At 44.8% G+C, this 21373-nt stretch overlaps 1 protein-coding gene across 12 annotated transcripts in view; it reads right to left on the bottom strand.

Moving 5' to 3' along the window:
* LOC128769813 (zinc finger protein 521-like) overlaps window positions 1–21373 on the bottom strand; it is a 109432-nt gene that overhangs the window by 16624 nt on the left and 71435 nt on the right. For all 12 annotated transcript variants that reach the window (XM_053883807.1, XM_053883805.1, XM_053883809.1 and 9 more), the window contains 2 exons: window positions 7985–8116; window positions 403–518 (listed from right to left, as the gene is read on the bottom strand). In XM_053883807.1, the coding sequence (XP_053739782.1) occupies window positions 403–518; window positions 7985–8116 (248 nt within the window). The remainder of the gene's footprint in view (window positions 1–402; window positions 519–7984; window positions 8117–21373) is intronic.

The raw sequence follows: 21373 nt of genomic DNA, 5'->3' as shown, positions 1-21373 counted from the left end.
AGTTCACAAGTCCAACTCGTAACTTTGTTGAAGGGCAGATAGGGCCTCCCGCAGGACGGAGCTCACATTTAGCCACGAGGCCTCCTCTGTGATTAGGAGAGGAGATGCAAGCGTATTGACTCCGCCATGTTTTTGCCTTGGCACTGTATGTAATTACCTCTTCAAAAACTCACATTCCACTAATCCTCTAATTCCAGATATTTTAGTGCTCCGCTGGTCTAATAAGCAAATCAAATCATATCTTGCTCATCACAAATGAGCTTCAGAAACGGACTGAAATAATTCCTTCTGCGGGTCTCACCCCGGCCTGGATGGAGGGGATAGAAGCCCGCTTCAGTAAGCCCACGTGCGCCATTAGAGCGGCGGCACTTTGGGCTGGTGGCTCCGCCGCCGCAGGCTCACCTGTAACTCTGTCTGGAAGAAGAACTTCTGCGGGCACTGCGAGCAGTCGTAGATCTTATCCTCCTGGCCGTGGGCAGAGAAGATGTGCTGCTGGAGCTTGTTGGCCTGGACGAACACTGTCAGGAGACGGAGGGACACAGGAAGAGAAACGTTTGTCAGCCAGGGCAGCGACAGGAGTTTTATTAAAGGTTATCGTCAACAGACTATTAACCTGTCACGCAGAAAAACTACATAATCTGAGGGACGGAAACATGTTCAATATGGAAAAAACCTTTTAAATAAAAACTAAATAGTATTATTTTAAGGTAAAAAAAATCTCTCTCTCTCTCTCTCTCTCTCTCTCTATATATATATATATATATATATATATATGTATATATGTATATAAAAAAATGAAAAAACTCACAACTAAAAAAATTACCTCTTGAAATGAATCTGAAACAAACTATTTGACTAAGTTTATGAACAACCTATCAGACAAATGAACACGATTATCAACAAATTATAATACTGATTTGAATACATTTTCACTGAAAAGAAAAAAAAAGCTTTAATATTTTTGCAGCCTTTTTAAAATTATTATATGAAAAATTAATTTGCAAACAAAACTAGACAAAAACAAAGAGCAATACATTCAAATAATTTAATTCATTGTATTTTTTTTCCCATGATATATATAATACAAGTACAACAGTAAGAATAATATTAAATATTCTGGGTAATCCTTTTCACTTATTATTATTCCATTTAACTAAGAGCAGGCGGGTATCTTGCCGCTATCGCAGTTAAATGACTAAATAAAATCAACTAAAATAAAAGTTTTCTGAGCACAAGTCTGATGAATGAGTGATGCATGATCTAAAAACATTATAGAATTATGTAAAAGCTCTCTGCAGTTGGTATCTATTGTGTATGTTAACCACTCACAAACACGAGAAACACTGCTTCCTGAAAAGCACAGCACGTTTTTTTGTTGTAGATTCAGGGCTACTAGCTTGATATGGCGATAGCATAGATCATATTCCCACTTCCATCAAAGCTTTGTGTCAGAATGAGGTCAACAGTCAGATTATCGCTGTCCATGAAAACGCCGCCGCTGTGGAGCTTTCTGCCGTATCTTGCTGCGTCCGACTGAAGCAGGAGTGTAATTGAGGCTGCTTTGATACAGCAAGGCGTCAACGGACGGAGAAAACTGCCTAAATGCCGACGAATAAATCCGATCGTTGCGAGATTGCCGACTGAAAAGACTCCGATGTTAACAGTGTCAATGCTGCGGTCACATTTCGCAAAAGTGGAGCTGGTGAATGTGTAATGTTTTGGGAGATAATGATGCTCTTTATTTAGCCCTACAGTGGGAACAACAAGCCGGAAAATAAACAACTAAAAAAAAAAAAATTGGCATGGCTTCAAGTGCAAAACATGGCCTCCATTAGTCTACATGGCTAATTATATTGACAATATAAATATTCATGCTGTTGCGCTACTTATTCATGCAAGACCCTGCGTAATACAAACACACAACTCACTTAAAACATATACCATATATTTGTGCTTTAATGAAGCCATAGGCCAGTTCAGAAAGGGGGGGGGGGGGGGGGGTGCGAGTGTGTGTCTTGAGCGTGTCTCTCCGAGGACAACTTCAAACATCCCGTTTGTTATCCCGGACCCTCGTGCTTTCAGGACGACTGTCTAATCTCAAAGGTCTGGATGCTCCGGAAAAGTTAGCATGTGGGGGCTTCATTTGAATTTCTTACGCCTCAAAATAACTTTTCTTCTAATACACACAAGAGGAGAGGAAGTTACAAAAGGTGAGCGCAGCTATGCAAAAGCAAGTGTCCCAAATATGAGCTCACCTTGGAGAATTGTTATTAATTATTGAGCTACTTCGGAACGTCATAATCGTGACCTGGGAAATGAAAGTTTCTATCGGGGGCAGGCGCACTCCGGCGGCGTGTTCCGACTGCTAATGCCGGCATGACAGCTGTCTCAGCAACATGGCGGCGTGTTAACCAGAAGTGAACAAACCTTCACTAATGAACAAACAACAACTCCACGCTCCATTTCTGAAACTAATGACCACAGAAATATGGAGATGAACCCAGTGGTGCTGCGTTCGGAGGCAGCTACAAATGACGCCGCCCAAAAAAAAAAAACTGGAGGCTTCTGAACAATGGCTTTGTTTTGGGAAGCTGTGTTTTATCTGCTTGGACTTTAGCGTAGCAGGTCACCACAGCTGCAGGAAGCCTTCATTATGTCTTTGGCTCGAGCTGGAAAAGTCAATACAGCAAAAATAAAAATGGATTTAGGACTTGGGGGGGCCATCAAATACAGTTCAACAGGGCTAAACACGGCAGAGATGACATGATGGCTACATTCCCGCGCATCCACTGAATAGCAAACGCACCCAGTCCATGTGATTTAATGACAATACATGACAACTGCACATGAGGGTCGGGATTCAGTCCAGGCAAGCCATGATCTTGAGGCTGCGGGGACACACTGCAGAGTTCAAACGCCCTCACAGAGCCCACAGAGGCTCAGCAGATGTGTCGACAACCTACCACCAAAAACACACACTTACATACGGTAGGACTTTCCAAATAAGGCTAATATAAAACTTTGGTATTTGTGATTGTAGCTAGTGACTTTTGCTTGCTTTACAGGCTTGAACATGGGACTTTAAAGGAGGACAAAAATATAAAATGTATTTTAAATTTTTCTTCTTCAGTATTCTAAAACAGGACAGTGCAATTGGTATTGGAAGATCTTTATGTATTTATTTATAAACATCCTGCTAAAATGAGCGTCAGCCATCAAAAGAATCCAATGTAAAAGGGAAAAGGAGAGGAAATAAAGGATAAATAAATATAAAGGAGAAATAAAAATAACTATTTAGAACATGAAACGTAATTAATAATGAAAAAAGAGAGTCAAGGTGAAGGGCCAGATGTGACAGTAAAATGTCCACCTCTGGTCGAGAATGAGCCTGCGGTGATCAAGCCAGGGGCCACGTCTACACGCATGGAACAATTGGGGTAATAGAGTAAAAGCTTGATTCAAGCAGCTGTCTTTCTCTGACACGCAGCATGGAGTGAATCGAAGTAATGTCACCTCCATGACAATGGGTGGCGCTGTGATGACTCTTTCTGGCTCAATAATAAGCAACAGATGCAAATAAGAAAGCGGAATCAGCCACCATTTTGGATTAAAATCTTCATCTGAGTCTGGATTCAAGGTCGGTATCGCTGTCATTTCCCCTTCTTATAACATTGCTTGTGAGAACTGACCACCCAAAAACAGGACTTTGTGAAGGTAGTTCAAGACAAGACTACAGTGGTGGTAACACTGTTGAGACCAGAGTCTTCCGTTCATTCTGCGAAGATGACATGTTTTGAGGTTACGAACACAGCGATTCTGCAACCAAGCGCAAATCTCCAAACAGCTGCACGCAGCTTCTAACGCCAAAGTACTAAACAAGAGAGCAGTGTGAGCATAGCAAGTGTATACGGAAGGCAATAAGCGTGACTCAGAATAAGCAGTGACCAGGGACAAGTCTTCCTAGAGGGCAAGAAAGAGGATGCAGAAAATCAGGGAAGAATAATCCAAAGCCACATCCAAACAGGATCAGTGGCTGGCCATTGTGTCACTCCCACTGAGAGCCCAGCAGAGAGAGAGAGAGAGAGAGAGAGAGAAAGTTTGTGGAGTTTGTTGGCCGTGGCGCCGAAGCAGACCGGAGACCGCTGAACAGAGCGCTGAGCCGGGGTTGGGCGTCTGGGGTGTCAGGGCTGAGGGGGCTGAGGGGCCAAGGTCTCCTCGCTGTGGGGGATATTAAGCCCTCTGATTAGATCTCAGGGGCCGCCCGTGGCAGACATCTTCTATACAACAAGCCCCAGCTCATCTTTATTTTGGCAGGGTGTTGCTCTGCAGGCTGCACTGCACCAATACTAAGCTGTTTGTGGAGCGAGGGGAAAAAAACAAAAAAAAACAAAACAAAAAAACTTTCTCCTTTTCCCCCCGTCCTCCTTTCTGTTTATTTATTCTTCTAGCCAGCATGTTCACAATACGGCGGCTGATCAAGGAATCTGCGTACGTTAATTTCCACCAATAACCTTTTAATAATTCAGCGTCAAATTCTGACATCACGCCCAAAATGTGGGCAGCCAACAAACAAAACCTAATTAAACGGCTGCAATCTTGCAGATTTGAAGGCTTCCCGTTGTTTGTGCGAGTTTCACGCCGCGACATAAGTGGAGTATCGGCGTATACGTGCACGTACACACACATGCCACTTTCATCAGCCGCACTTTCTTCTGTTTTGTTTGTCTTAAGCACATATCCCCAATCACAGTTTCCACACCAGCCCTCGCTGAAGCTCCTGAGGGTGCAGGCAGACACTTCTAGCTGCAGGCTCCCCCACTTCTGAAACCTGTCAAATCTGTCCTGGGAGAGTCAGCCTCTCTCTCATCATCCAGGGGCTTATGGACCCCTCTCCATTTACCCTCCCTCCCCGCCACCATTCTCTCTTCCTCCTCCTCTGCCACACTTTCATCTCACATCCAAACTTGCCAGTTCTCGGCTTCCACCAAGTTTTGTCTTCTTTTCTCCTCTATTTTGTCTCCCCTCAGCTGCTTTCTGGGAGTTCCGTTCCCCCCGTTCAGTCACTCTTTGCGGAATGATTTGTCCTCTCTCGGTGTGGATCGAGGATAATCAGGTACGTCAAAGAATGACAATCCCGCCGCCCTCCCGCTGCGTTTTGGGGGTCACTCGGGGGAGATCAAGCTCCAGCAATAGGGACGAGTTTTTCAACAAAGTGTCACCTTGTTCTTGATCTGAACTTACTGTCCGCCACTGCCACCACCTCCGCTGATCAAAGTTGGGAGAGAGGTGAGCGGAAGTTCAACAAATGTAGCTTGTCAGGTGCAGGACCCTTGAAAGCAGGGGTCGCCGTTGGCTTAGCCAGTATCATGTTGTCATGTAGGAGTTATTGAATAGAATCTTGAAGTGATTTTTCGTATATATTTATAATAACTAAAAGAGTAAATAAAGAAGAGAATAAGTGCTACAATAGCTGTCATAATGTTAAGGGAAAAATGTGGAGAATATAATAATTTATATTTATATAATTTAATTTATATAATATATATATATATTTTTTGTGTTTGTGAGAGTGCTCAGTTATCCAGTTATTATTTCTACTCAAGTGAATAGTAAACTTAAGTTGGAGTGCAAAAAACTTTGGAGAGGAATGTGGCCCAAATATTTAAAAATAAAAATAAAAATAAAAATAAAAAATGTGGCTGAGTTTGTTACCACTGAATTTCACAAATTTAAAGCTCTTGCAGAGCAGATAAAAATATACCGGAGTGCCCAGAGGAAACTCACTGGCGCACAGGATGACATTGGAACGTCTTGTCGTGACACTGCAGCCACTGCTCCACCGTGCTGCCACATTTCTATAACAAACCCAACACTACCGTACAAGTCCCACTTCAGGCGCTGTAACTTTCCACAACCGTCAATAGAATCCCAAACAGGAAAAAAAAAAGGATCAATAAATTCCAGTCAGCTCATATTAGTCTGCTAAACCAGTTTTTTTCTTCCCTTACGCCAAATTCAACTTGAGGAAATATATTCAAGGACAGCTGTCAGCCGATCGCTCAATTCCTCCTCAGAGTCCCCCCCCAACTTCAGTCCCCTGCAGGTCCGACAGAGGGAGGTCTTGCAGTCCATTCCTCCGCCGCACCAGGCTTCACCCATCCGTCTGTCTGTCTGCTCTGCGACCACTGTCCTGAGGGTGCACTCTGTCTATATCTCCTCCCCCTCCCAGCATCCCTCTCCCTCTCTCATGCGCTGTGATCGATATGGACGCGGAGGGAGTGGGGGGACCTGTCTGTCAAAGCCGCTGGTGGAAAATGAAGGCTTGGATGAAGGAGGCATGCTCTGTATATTAAATGCCCAGACCCCTGTGATGGGTGGGTGGGGGGGAGATATATCAATAGGCTCCTGCTAAAAGAGAGATAAGGCCAAAACAGCCGAGACAGAGAGTCTGGCGCCGGGGAATGAATACGGAGCTGAGCAGTGCGGAGGTAAATATGTGTTAAATGCAAAATGCCAGCTAATGGTTTTAATTGAAGTAACAAGTGGAGGGGAGACAAATGAGTTTTTCGGGGGGGCGACGCGTGGGAGGCTGTGCGGTGAAAATGAAGAAACAGGAAATGAGCTGAGGACACGGAAAGTGCCAAGAAGAGTAAAGAGCTGAGAAGGGAGAAAGAGTGAAGAGCTGAAGTTAACGACTTTGCAGATTTCATTATAGAGATAGTTAACCCTGTTGACACTGAAGGAGGGCGCTATCCTCTCAAGAGGAGCCTGGTCCTTCCACCTCCACGCACGGAGACAGATGAGATCATTACAGCTATCAGCACCACTGCCATCCACAATTAGCACATGTCCTTTTCTTTCCCCGTCTCCCTCCCCCCGGCGCGCATCGCCTTCCCCCGTGTGCGCCGCTTCACCTCGTGACACCTCTCCGACCGTCTTCCCAGGGAAATTGACTAAATAAAAAAATCCACATGCAGCAAACTGCTTTCTGCTTCGCTCGACCTGGTTGGCTGACCTTTCCCCACTCATTTGCACACTTCTGCCGAAGTTGGGGAGGCAAACGCTTTTTAGCGTTGCGCTAACTTGGCTCGGTCTGGTGCGTGAGAGGGCGCTGCTGTGCTATGCAGTCACATGACTTTGCAGTTGCAGTGCATTATGGGAATCCAAGTGTGACATTTTTGGACACACCACTAGAGAAGTGACTCAGTCGGTGGCACACAATTGTTTCTTAACACATACGCTTAGAGAAAAGTAGAGCATTTAAACAGGAAAGAATGTTTTACAAGTGAACAATAACTCATTATTTGTTCCTTGATCATAAGCGCAGTGTTCCAGAACCTCCATGTGAACTGAAACTCTGGAACTTTGGTTGAGAATTGAGCCCATTATAAACAATTTCCCCATAATTTAAACTATTCTTCAACTATTTTCCAGTGTAACCTTGAGTCACCCCTGTTCTAGGAACCAACGGCAACGATTGTGTGTAAGAAGGCGGCCATTTTCTGTGTCCATCTATGTGAGTACACACAGCCATCATACTGAAACTGTGATCTTCCTCCTCGTGCTTGTACACCGTCGACTAAATTCTACTTTTATTTACATCGCTATGTATTTCTTAGACACCAGCCTTTTCTATTTGTACTGGAGTATGTGCATTATTTTTGACACGTAAATGTATTTTAATAACTCTTTACTTTAATAATTTATGCTCACACATCTTTTTTTCTGAACATTTATGAAACTATTTACATTTATTACATTATTTTTAAGTCTTTACTAAGCCACTATGTACAATCCGTGAATTAACTATTAAGCAACACAATGACTGACTTTGCTGTGCTTGTGCAACACTGACTGCAACATCACTCAAACTCTGTGCAAATATTTGCCTTTGTAATGAGAATTCAAAGTTGCTTTGCCAAACACCGACTCTCACGGCGGCCTCAGACTCATATTCTAATCCGGCCCAAACAAACACACCTACCTGTAAAACAAACGGGGCACTTGAAGGTTCCGCCCATCCCCTCGAAGCTGTGCTCGATCAGGTGGCATTGAAGCTTCGCCGGCGAGTCGAAGGACTGACTGCAGAGCTTGCATTCATGATTCAAGCCTTCTTCTGTGGACAGGAAACAGAAGCACGTCAGCCCAGGAAACAAAGGTTTCTTCCTGCTCCTTCATATGAAATTTAAATTTAGACCTCCCGCACCCGCTGTGATTGTCATGACTCACACAGGAAATGGTATAATGAGTGATCTGCTCCCATTTGGCTTGAATTGGTCGACCAGCTGGGCTCCTAATCGCCGAGACAAGGCCTCGCACTCTGAACATGGAGCGCGTCGTCTCTTTGATTAACTTACTCGCACCATCATTTCATTGTTATACAGTCTTCAAATCGCAGCGCCATCTTGCCACACCACTGCTGCTAGCCACAACAATAAAATGACTGATGTATATAGTTTCAATTTATCAAAAAAAACAACATTATAAGCGGTCGTCTAGTGAGGTCTGTATAGTGCAGAGATTTTTGTGACACTATACCTCGGCAACCACCCCCACGTTTTAAATAAGTGTCCCACAAACTCTCGCAGGATGTGCTGACTCGGACTTCTAAAAACTGCCCATCTCCAGTGAGTCGATAAAAGGCCGCTGCCAAGGGGCCGCGACTGGTGCTTCATCAAACTCCTGCCAGGCCCGGCAATTGGGCTGCTAGCGAGAGGTGGGGTGGGGCGCGTATGCTCACCAGGGACTCATCTAGAGTTTATCCCGGGGTCTCCTCAGTCTAGCGCCCACCACGTAGGCCCTCGGTGCCGGGAACAAATAAACCCTCACCAGCTGTGACAAACCAATGAACGTGAAGTTGAAGTTTTTCATTTGCTTGCGGTGTTGTAAGTGCTAATGTAGCTCCATAAACCACAAGCTAATTCTCCTTTTATTTATTTATTTGTAGCTATTTTTAGACTTTGTTTTTTCAAAATATTCAAGAGCATCTGTCCCGCTGTGATTTTTGTCTCCGCAATTCACTATGAAAAAGAGCTGAGGAGTCAGCGCGGCTCATTGTTGTCGGCAATGTAAATCGTCATGTTTGTTGGCGTCGTACAGCTGCTCTGTAATAAACATGTGGGTTTACGAGTGGAAGAACGGGGAGGGTGAAATCGCTGTGCCAGCAAGCGCATGGCTGCCCTCTTTGATCCCACCTCTGTTTGCTGCTGTGTGTCGGGGTGAATGAGGAGGTCAAGCATGCAGCAGGGTTCACAGTTTCTACTCCAGCGACATGTGCAACCCTGATTTGACCTCCAGTGTACGCCGCTGCCCCTGTGGAGACCTGGCTGGCTACGTTCTGCAGCTTCAGGACTGACCCAGGGTGCGTCCATGCGTGACAGCCATGATTGATCAGAGACAGCCATAACAACACTTTAGATTACCAGCTCCTTTCCTGCTTAATGCGCCAGATTTTGTTTACAAAAACAAAGTTTGGTGCCAGTAAATTGACCCTTAAATGATGAAAATATATCCAATGAGCTAAATTCAGGCTTCCAAGTCATTTTTGTGTGGCGTTTAATGTATAAATACGTACAAATAAAACTCGCCAACAAAGCATGTATATCTTAACCAATAAAGATTAGTGCCCTTACACAGCAAATGGAGATTTAAAATGTTAAGAACTGAGCTGAATAATTTCTAAAAATTCATGCTAGTAAAATGGACAACAACAAAAGATGGGAACGTTCGTGGACCAAGAAAAAAAACAGACAGTCTCCAGTGTTGCGAGTTAGCTAACGCTAAAACTACTCTTCTATCAAAAAACTATAACCATGTTTCGTATAACTGAACGATTTAGGCAGAAACTGAGTCATTACCTCTATTTTAAAATATATTTTATAGTCTTCTGTAGTTTTGTTCGACTACTCTAACTATATATTCATATCTTTGTGTCCCATTAAGTTATAATAATTTAATACATAACGTTTCCGGATGACGAAAAGAAAAAAAAAACGACTGCGCCTTTAAACAGAGAGAAAAGGTTGAGGAAGTAATTGAGTTTTGACTGCGGGTCTATTATGAGTAATCTGTGCTCTGTACTGCAGCGGGAGCGAGGCTGAGTTTGTATTCAGCAGTGTATCAGGGGTTGAATCAGGCTGCCAGCCTGGTTCTTAGTAGGAGCCTGGGGAGGAAGTCAACTTGCTTGCTCCAGGAGCTGCTTCACTCAGTTGAGGTCACTTCCTGTCACTCCCCCAACTCCACTTCACTCCTCGGCCAATCAGAGTGGATCTCCGACAGCCCCCCCCCCACCACCTCTCTCTGTGCACTAAACAGACTCTGGATATAGTTACAGGGCCACCAGGGAACGGCAGCTCTCTCTCCCCATCCTCATCTCTCCCTCCTCCCACTCGCTGTTTCTGCGTCTCCCGAGTCTTCTCCGCTGCCACCACCCTGTCCCTCTGCACTCCTAAGAAAATCCTTTAGATGAGAGCTGCTCCAGTGCCTGCTCCCTCTAAGCATCTCTGACACCAGCAAAGTAAGCCCATCTGCATATCCACAGGGCCTTGCGTTCCTGTGGCTCATGGTTTATGTATTTCACAGCTCCTTAAAACACAAACGCCTAATATCTCTCCCATGCGGGGGACATGAGTGGAAAAAAAAAAGTGCTCGCAAAAAAGGAATGGTCTTTATTTCTCCTTGCTGTTTACTTTTTTTCATCTGGCCTGAAGTTGGTGCGCTGTTGAAGGTTGTTTGGGACACTGGGGTTTACACGTCTGGCTTGCAGATCACTCTGTGTAAAACGATATGTAGAGGCTGTACTTCGCTGGAACTCCACTGACAGTGAGGGAGCGGCTGAAGCTGAAGTAACTGTAATTGCGGCGTGTTTCTTAATTAAAATCTTACTTCATTTTAACACTCCCCCTTCTACTCCATTTTTAACCAGAATCCACAGAGGTTTGGAGCAAATTCATCACTCAACTTTTGACTTTTTGGAAGATTATTAAACGGTACCTTAACACTTGTTGACCACGCACACCCTTGTCTCCATATGTACATTTAAAAATGTACTTTAAGAAAAATCTGGAGAGAGAAATGTTACAACAACCCTACGCTTTCAGCCACTCCAAGCTACATAGGGAAACTCACTGCACTCACTTTACTTCGCAAAGATGTTTATGTGCCACAAATGTCAGTTTTTGAATTAAAAAAGCAAATTCAGTAGCCAAGTCACCCAGAGCAGAAAGTAGGCCATTGTTGCCCCATCAAGAAGCAGCTGAATGTTGTTGAACAGGATGTAGCTGAATGGCATCCTCAGAGGATATAGTAAAGTGTTGCCCAAACCAAGTATGGCTGAATGTCACCTGAACAGCAAGTAGTTGACCAGAAAGCCAATTGTCACCCCAAAAGGAAGTAGAATACTGATGCCTTAACAGGTAGTTGCTGAGTGTTGCCTGAAAAGGAAGTAGTAAGGTTATGCCCAAAAAGGAAGCAGCAGAGTATTGCCTGAAAAGGCAGTAGCAGAGTGTTGCCTGAACAGGAAGTAATAAGGTGATGCCAAAACAGAAAGTTGCCTGATCAGAAAGTAGCCATTTGTCATCCCAAAAGGAAGTTGGTGGGTGATGCCCAAATAATAAGTCGCAGAGTCTTTCTTCAAACGAAAGTAGCATAGTGTAGCATGAACAGGATGCGGTAGGGTGATGCCCAAACAGGAAGGAACAGTAAAAAAGTATTGCCTGAGAAGTGTTGCCTGACGTTTGTCACTCCAAAAGGAAGTCTGAAAAGGAAGAAGCGGTGTTGTCTGAACAGGAAGTAGTAACGTGATGTGTTGCCGCAACAGGAAGTAACCATTTGTCACCCCAAAAGGAAGCGGGTGATGCCTGAAGAGGAAGTCACTGAGTGAACAGGAAGCAAACAACTGTCACTCATAGAGGAAGTAGACATGAGTACATTTTTTCTTGATGCCTCGATATCTTCAGTGGGACAAAAAAAAGTAAATTCTCCATAAAACGTCCAGTTGAAGTCACAAGATGCAGCAGAAAATAAATCGTTACATAGCCCACACTGAGTTCCCATTTTGAGCTGAGAACGAACCGACGAAAGTCACTATGGTTTGGTGCCGAAAATCTCACCTCAACAGTCATCGGGATGCCAGACGTTAATTAAAGCAGCGTGGAAGGTGCACGCCAAGTGTCTATAGGCAAATGCACCAGACAGTGTATGTTCCAGCATCTGTCAGCTACAATTCAGCCTGATGTTTGAGTTGTTTGCTAATAAGTAGACTTGGTTTTTTCGGAGGAATCGCTGCTGTACATGTACAAGCCACTAAGGAATCGCGGATGGTAGCAGAGTAGACAGCTTCAGGCCTGTAAACAGTAGGTGGGTTTACTTCTCTCGTCTCTCGGCGGGGACTATCCATTAACAGATAATGGGGGGAAAATCAGAGTGATTAAGGCCCAGGGAATTATGGGTGAATACAAATTGACTCCACCTCCATGCGGTGTGCTCTCTTGAGGTAGAAGCCCTGCTCGTAAGACACAAACTAATTTCAGAAGTACTGCAAGGCCCATTAAGGATGTGAGAAGGATGTGGATGGGGGTAGGAAGGTAGGTAGGTGGGAGCGCAAAGGGATGGACCCCCCTCGGGACGGAGGCTGATTGGAGAACCGGCGCCTTGGGGAACGTTACTAATATCTATTTCCTGCATGCACCGTGGTGGAGAAACACACCAAAAAGAACGCATTTCATCATAGAGTCAGGAAATGTCAGAGCAGGTGGAAGTAGAGTCAAATAATAAGAGAAGCAGCAGGCGCAGAGGAGTGTTGTGTGGAAGGTAAGCGGGCATGAAAGGGATATATTCAGTTCTGTGAAAGAAAGTACAGCCAAACATGTCAGGTCCCAAGTTCAAGACATGCCCGACACTGTTTCCTAACCTCCAGGGTGAGACGGGAGGATAAGGTGAGCTTGGCTGGGTCATGTCAGTCGTGACAGAACCCTCGCACATCAAGTGCGGGGGATTCCGGGGGAACAAGTCTCCAGGAGGACGTAGGCTGCGACGCGTGGCAGCTCGATGGAGGTGCTAATCAGAGAAGGCCTGGCCCCCGCTAGGATCTGCCACTTTGTGCCTACATTAAGAGACTCTCAGATCCCCTGACAACACGGGCGGCGGTGGAAACCCCGAACTGACAGGTTTTTGTGTTGAGATAAACATGCGTGACGCTTGAAAAGATGTTACAAAAGGTTTAGCCGAGTAGAACAGTTGTCGGAGTTGGCCAAACACAGAGGACAAAAACACAACGCAGCCTAGCGTTTCTAATGAAAACACACTGACATCTATGGTTCAGTAACTCGCTGGGTATGGACAGTCGTACCAAACACAACAGCAGAAATGTGAAAATGCTTCGGAAACGACAATGTTAGCTGCTCCTTTACACACTTTTATACAATGCACAGAGACACATAATATTTATGTGGTAATATCAGATAGTTTCATTTTGTTGTGATGTTTCATTTTAGCAACAGGCTAATGAAATGACGCAAAGCAGGGAAAAAATGACATTAATATGAAGATGGGGTTAAGTGGGTTAATCATAAGGTTTCTCTTGAGCTTCAGGAAGGAGGAAGTAGGTTGTGAATGACCAACAAGTCTGACAACCTGCCATGCCTGGAAAAACATGCTGGACCCACGAAGCGATGACCTCACTTCTTATTAGTGGAAAGTTCGCTTTGGTGCTTCACCACCTGTTGCCTTTGCATTAGTGCTAATGTACAACACAAGGGTCAGGGGCTCGGGGGCCACATCCGAGCCACAATTTCGATACGAAACTTGGACTTAAAGTGTACCGGAAAGTAGACCACCAGGTCATCAATTGGTATTGTAGTTGAGACCATCTAAGCTCAAATGGGTCACAGTAGGTGCAGGTTTTTGTTCCAACTAACCAGGCACACAAAACAAGGTGAACCAATCAGGTGTCAGCAGCGTTCAACTTACACTCCTGAGATACCTGACTCGGGAAAAGGTGTCCTCTTGATGGGTTGGAACAAAAACCGGCAGCTACTGCAGCCCATTGTGGATCACTTTGAGACACCTGATCTAACCTGAGTCACGACTGAGGGGCAAGAATAAGACCAAGACTAAACTGAATACAAAGCCAACTAGTAGTCTGTTCCAATGACAGTATTTCAGCTCTTGATCTACTGCAGGAAGAAACAAATGTGCGAGTCTATACGGCATGACTACAAGAAACATCCGACTTACAACTGGGATCGGTTCCGACCAACCGGATGTAAGTCGAATGCCATTCAAAATAGCTGAGGCGAGGGTTATAGGTACTACTGTAGTGGTAGATGGCTGTGTGAGAGTGAGATGCTGGGATACAGTGCTGCCTTAACTGTCGTACGCGCTGCCGGGATGCTAGGTGCAGCGGTGCCAGACATTGAATAAAATAATACTAAGCATCTGCTGGCCATGGTCGTAAGTACGGTTGTAAGTCGTATTAGACGTTGCTTCTCGGTCTAGGTCTTTGCCCTCCTCAGACCCCCTTGTTGGTCTTGGGTTAGGTGTGACAAACAAACCATTGTACCTACAAAGCTAAATAGTTTCTAACCCTCATTAAACTTGAAATAAAAAGTGTGTGAAAATGAATTCTGTTTGGTCGGCAACCTTGTTTTAGATTTGCCCGTGATTAACGGTGACAATCCCGGTATAGATTTTCGCAATAGTTTTCTCGCCGCAGAAGCTTTATTTCATGTTTACAACAAAAGAAAACTCAATAGTACAATATGTGCATCTGTGTTGCAGCAGGAGTTTCTCTAAAGGATTGTTTGCCATTGCGTGTTTCCCCTGGTCTGCAATAACCGCCTGTTCTCACTATCCAAGCCAAAAGAACATGGTCAAATATGTGTAGGTCACAGTGGTGCAAGAAGCCCAAAAAAAAGGGAAAGAAACAAAGGCCAGAGCAGAATACTTGTTAAAGAATGATGTGTAGGCACTGCTGCTGCGGGCAGGTATGGAAGTCCGCTGGGGACAAACAGTGCAAGCTGGTGAGATGAATTGCATGGGAGTATCGGACCCCCTGCAGCCACACAAGCACCATTCCACGCTGAAAAGCTCTAATTTACTCCATACATGCCTATTCTAAACGGCATGGATTTGTCTTGTTACCGAGAAATAAAGGTCAAGTGTCTGCACTTTGCAACCGTTCAATAAAAGTTTTAATGCAACTAGAAGCATCTTTTAATTAGCGCAGGAAGAAAACAAATCGACTCGTTGGTTATTGATAGAAATTATTTTCTTTAAGGCAGAAAGCCGTTTTATCTGAAATACACGTCCGCTCGCTAGCTGAACTCGGCGATCGCCACTAGCATTAGCAGTAATTAGCATTTTGACAAGTGAGAAATCTAAAAGCTAAACTTGTGTAGCAACAATTACCTCCACTTTTTGTGACTTTAGAAACGCTGATTGTGTTGCGATACATCCGTTATACTTGCGATATTGATGCGAGTCATCCCACGGGTCGCCCTGCGATTCCCACCACTATTTATAATCATACGCAGACGGAAGCTTTGCCAAGTGCCGCCGGCGTCACAAGTAAAGACTTATCCTTCACGTCCCGAGTCGGCGATGAAAAGTTTGCGACGGACGGAGTCAAGCATGTGGCTCTACGGGGTCTGTAGTGCCCGCAAAGCCGCGCGGGAAGGCGACGTGGAGGCGAGGCCTCTTGGCGGGGCTCGCGGCGTGGAGCAGTGTACAATTAGCCAGCCCCAGCGTTCTGCCAGCTTATAATTATCAGTGCTTGCCTTAATTGACTCCCTTAGCCTGCTGCAGAGGGACCCCCCCCCCAAACCCACCCGCCCGCCGCCATACCCTCTTCCCCCTCGCTCGACGTAGGCCGCCAAGCGCCACGCCGGGCTCTCCAAAGTCATTTAGGAAAGCGCTCATATTTTCAACACAAAAAAGGGGAACATTTGGTGAGAGAGAATTCATCATCAGGTGTCTAGAGGTTTTCCTTAATAGAAAAGCTGAGTCCCACTGAGCGCGCTCCATGTAGCGGCCAGCCACGCATGCTCAGGACCAGCAAGCCGCCATTCGCAGCGGGCCACAAGACATTAGCATAATTTTATATAACACAGGCACCCGCACTGGAAATTTAATACATCTCAGCAAATAGCAGACAGGCGTTTTGCATAATTTTTCTCTCATTCGCCACAATTCTTCCTCTGCTTCTGCCGTCCTTGCCGCTCGGTGTTTCACTCCCTGTCTCGTCTTGACTCCCTCTCTCCGGCTGCCACTCTCTCCGGCGCCCCCCTCCCGCCCCCTCCGCACTACCAACCTCTCCCGTCGCCCCATGGTGCTGCTCTCAATAGGAGAGGGGAAGTTCATTACCTCAGCTAAATCAGAATTAGTCCCTTCATTTTGACGGGGCGAACTTCATTAGAAAGGCCCTTCCTTAATCCAGCAGGGACCCCTGATGAATCTACATGGGGGCAATAATTTGCTTCACACAGCACATTCAGCCACTTCCTCCTCTGCGCTTCCTCCGTCGTCTCTGTCTTCGGTCACATTCTGTTTGATCCACCCCAAAAAACACAAGAAAGGAAAACACCTGCATATAATTAACTAATGGCGGCACTGAGGGTGTAAAGAATGAGTTGTGCTGTTTGGAATGTCCCGTCTCCCCAGCAGGCTTCAGGGCCTCTGCAGCAGCCATAACGGATTTGGCCCGAACTCAAACGCAGACGGAGTTTGGCCGACGGCAAGCTGGGTCGCTGGGTTTGAAGCAACTATTCGCTTTACAATGCCGTGATTATGTTGTAAAAGGGAGAAAGCGTAGCATAACACACCGTTGTGAGGTAAAAGGAGAACGTTTTATGCTGGTGTTATTGAAACTATTATGCCGTAAATACACAAACGTAAACAGCAACAGCTGACTGACCACCGCTGACACCGCTTCACATGTTTGCAACGGGAAAATATTTCAGCTATTCAGGAATATTTCTGAAATTATTTACATCATTTTCAGTGTTGCACGACACACATTTGAATAGTTTTGGAAAAACCTAAACAAAATATGATAATAATAATAATCCAGACAAAATACATATTTTGACTCCATTAAGAATGTAACTGTGAAACAAGTAATTTAGTGCTTGACTTTTGCAATAAATGCAAATGAAAAAGCGGACTAGAAAAGCAAACCTCCACCCAGGAGCTTCAGAAAAACAGAGCGTACTATCAAACAACTTCCATGATTCAACCACGAAAGTACTGCCTGTCCTAACCACAACATATACCCACAGGAAGGCTTTCAGTCAGGAGGGCGTCTGGGCGTCTGCAAAACAGGAACAAATGGACGCCCGATCCTGGACTGTATTTTGGGTGCCAGATGACGCTGGTATATGGCGGCATCTGGCGGCCAAACTACGGTCGAGAATCGGGTGTCCATTTGTTCATGTTTTGCAGACGCCCTCCTAGCTAAAAGCCTGCCGACAGGAGAATAAAGCTCCATATTCAAACACACTGTACTGTCCACCTACTTGAGGATCTGCCTGAAAGAGAGTTCCAGATCGATCGTGCACAATAACTAAATAAAAGATTCGACGACAATCAAACGACCGTACGTGGACGAAATGCAGCTAATAAGCGGTAAATTTGGCTCTAAAACCCCTGGTGCACAAGGAATCATTTCCAGCCCTCTGTCCAACTCCCAAACTTATCTAGTCCAAACCAGAGGACGTGGTGAGCGGGACAGAGCCCCTGACTGCACGCTCACAGCCTCTGGTGTCTAACAGATGTGCAGCTTGGCAGCTTCCCTCCACAGCAAACAGAAAGCCTGAGGATTGTTCGGTGGTGTCGAGTTGCTGTGGCCCTACCCTCCCCCCACCATGGCGCCCCCACAGCCTTGCTCCCTCATCACCTCCACACAGGAGTCCTCTGAGTGGTAATCTTGTCCCTCGAATGTGAAATCTCCGACAGCGGTGCCCCACACTTCTACCCCCTTCCTCTGTGGCTGATGGGTAAATTGGAATGGCGCACCCTGCTGGTGCAGAGAGCTCCGAACAGACAGCGGCGCACACATGCTGAGGCACCCCTCACACTTTCTATCTAATAAAGTGGACATGCACACTCTCTCCAAGCTGTAATATCCATGCGCAGACACACGGCCAAGCACAGACGTACAGCCCCATAAACAAACAACACATGTGCTAGGAACCACTTCCATGCGTGATCCATTCGTGGCCATCTGCATAAATGGTGAAAATGGTCATACGACCAGGAATGTGCAAATTTAAATCGGAAGCATGTGGACTTATTTGTCCAGGGACGGTATTTTAACCAGCTTTATTCAGTTTTTCTTGGGACCCCATCACTCATCTTTAAGTTGCCATTTTGTCTTCCATCCTGCTTCTCATGAGCTAGTGGTATTTAATGCTTTAACGCTGATGACAACATGAATGTGGATAGCAATCTTCAAGCTATCTGTGTTTGTGCCTATAAAGGGAACAAAATTGACAACAAAAATACAGAATATATCCGAATTTGTGCATCAATATTTGTGGTCAACGTCATCCAAAAATACATCCACATAGTGTGACAAGGGAAGCAGCTCTTAGGTTCATCTACCAAGTTTTCCCCACTAGATGTTGTTGCGTGGTCCGTTCTCACCATGGACTCTAGTTCTACCGCTGCCTATTTGGCTACTTCCCGATATCCTCTGTCTACTCACTGATGTACGAGTTTTAGCAAATGAAATTCGCAAGCTAATGTGCTGTAGGTAGCCCTCTCACGTAGCAAACAAACAACAGTACTCCGGCAAAATGTGCTACCACCCATCCGTGCATCATCACTGCGTATAAACTCTGAATGGGTCCCTAGAAAACGTAAAACGTAAAAGAATCTGACTCAGGTCTCAAATCTACCCACATGTTAGTTAAATAGCGTTAGCTATTTAGCAAGTTAGCTGGGTCAGTAGCGCACTTCTATGAATCATTAAATGAAAAGAAACAGCAGTTCGGTGCTGAAGACTAGAATTGAAATGGTGGCTTGAGCTTGTACAATGTTCGAAAACATTTTTTTTTTTTTTGCAATGTGCTGAACTCATATTCTTGAGGGGCAGGATTTACTGCCTGGGGCTTTCAATCCATCTATCTTTTCTCCTCTTCAGTTCATCTGCGAAGGCAAGCATGAAGGCCTGAGTCCACCCTCAATTCGCAGTGATGTCCTGCAAGAGTCAATGGGACCTGAAGGGGCTAAAGATCACTGCAGAAGAAGCCACAAAGGCCTCCCTGTCAGAGGCAGTGCTTCCGCGGGACCAGGGCTGAGGGGAGAGAGAGCCAGAGACATGACATACATTTCATTACACTTAAACCAACTGTGGGTTCAGCCGAGAGCCCAGGATTTTCAATGCAGTCTCAGAGGACGGAGTAAGTAGAGGTATAAGAGAAGAGTTTCCACAAAGAACACAATGGGTAGGTGGACAAAAGGCAGGCAGCTGGACTAATTGCTCTGGGGCTTGTGGTAATATTTAAGTACTTTGTTTAAAGCTTAATTTACAACCCTACATCACTCCAGTGGAATGAAACACCTAAAAAATTAATCTGCAATCTTCTGTTACATTTAAAAGGATATTAGGGGACGGTTTATTGTTCGTTTTATACTAATGGACTGGTCTCACCACTGAAATCTTGTTTACCTTTTTAAAGCAATACACACACACACACACACACACAATTCATCCTGATGAAGTAAAAAACATGACGAAGGTGCTCTGGTGGGGATCAACAAAGATATCATTATAGGACCATTCTTTTAAAATAGCATTCTCTTCTATTCTTCATTATGACGTTTCATTCATTGCTTATTCGCTTTCTAGCTATGAGCCAAGACAAATGAAAAAGAAATCACTATTTTAAACAGGGATCACAGACAAAATTCATATTTATTGAACAGTCTGTGAATCACAGTTTTTGACAGTAGTTTTAAAACGCTACTGAAGGCTAATTATAAAATACAAAATACATCGCTAGTGACACACCATACAGTCAGATTTTCTTCTTGAAGCGCAAGTGTTCATCTGCTTACATAGATTTGTTTACTTATTTCTTTATTTACATCAGTTTGCTCAATAATTTATGGGGAATTTTCTCAATAAGATCTTAGATAACAGCTGCTAGCAAGTCAAAGCGCACAGCCAGAACACGGACCATTGTAGGTGATAATACAGATATGCTTTTTTACTGATCTACGAGCACTTAACTTTAGTTTCGGATTTGATTTCAACTGTATGTGTTGCTTGATGCCAGCTTGATGTAAGCCACATAAAATGACTTGAGTGTGACACATGTATTTTTTTTAAAATACCAGCAGTTCTGGAACACACAACTTTAAGTAGCTGCGCTGCATTTTTTTGAAATTTCACTCATTTATTTAGGCTTTAGCTTTTATTGGGTCACAAAAATGTTGAGTACAGATTCAGCTAAACTAAGGACTTTAACGGCGGGAGTTCTGAGCCGAGCATCTTCTGCAGTTTCTGCCGGAACAGAGCGTTTTGAGCTTATTCATTCTTGTTTTACAAAGGTGCGTCTTGTCTGGTTTATTCAGCGAATATCACTTCGGCATACACTCATCTATACAACAGTTTTTCTTCTGGCCAATAGGAGGGACTCACTGCTCACGACTGAGAGATGGTCCAAGACTGAAGACCCTTCAGAAAGAAAATCCTTGTGTCCAGCTCTCTTCTACCTGACGTCTCCCTTTCACTTCTGCCCATAACTGTGAGCTTTGCTTCACACACGCGTGAAAAAACAGTACTTATAGAAGATATGTCCAAAGTGGTATTTCCAGCAAGAGCTCTCCTGGCCTTGCGGAGAGACTACTTGTCCATTAGGACTGCCAGAGGATGCTCTCAGAAATGAGAGTAGTCTTAAGGGAAATGGCGGACAACAAGGTCTGAGGTCAACGGAAAACTTGGTGGGTGGATGGAAGGATAATCATCAGGAGGAACAGCAATGCAAGAAATCATTGTTCGAATTTACAGTCTAACCTACTTTGTTATACAAAGAAATATCTATGTAAACCCCTCGGAGGCTTGTCAAAAGTGCTATAGCATTACAAAATGCGGTTATTACAACCCACTCGGGGGCAGCCCCTGCTCATTAAGCCTCTTAGAAGTCCTGGGTGTTGACTATTTCATCATCTGAATTCGCTTTTTACGGTGACAAATCCTCGTTGTTTTGTTGCCAATCTCTCTCTGGCTGTCACGCCGTTTGAAAGATCACAAAAGAAACCTTCAAAAACACTTGTGATATGTCTTCAAATTCACCAGACAGCGCTTGATTCCCCCATTGAATTTGCAGGATTAACTCAAGGAGGAGACGTCTCATATTTCTTAACTGGC

This window comes from Synchiropus splendidus, chromosome 13 (genome assembly GCF_027744825.2).
Source record: "Synchiropus splendidus isolate RoL2022-P1 chromosome 13, RoL_Sspl_1.0, whole genome shotgun sequence".
Taxonomy (NCBI): domain Eukaryota; kingdom Metazoa; phylum Chordata; class Actinopteri; order Syngnathiformes; family Callionymidae; genus Synchiropus; species Synchiropus splendidus.
Note: the sequence above shows the minus strand (reverse complement) of the source record. Positions and strands in the feature narration are given on the sequence as shown.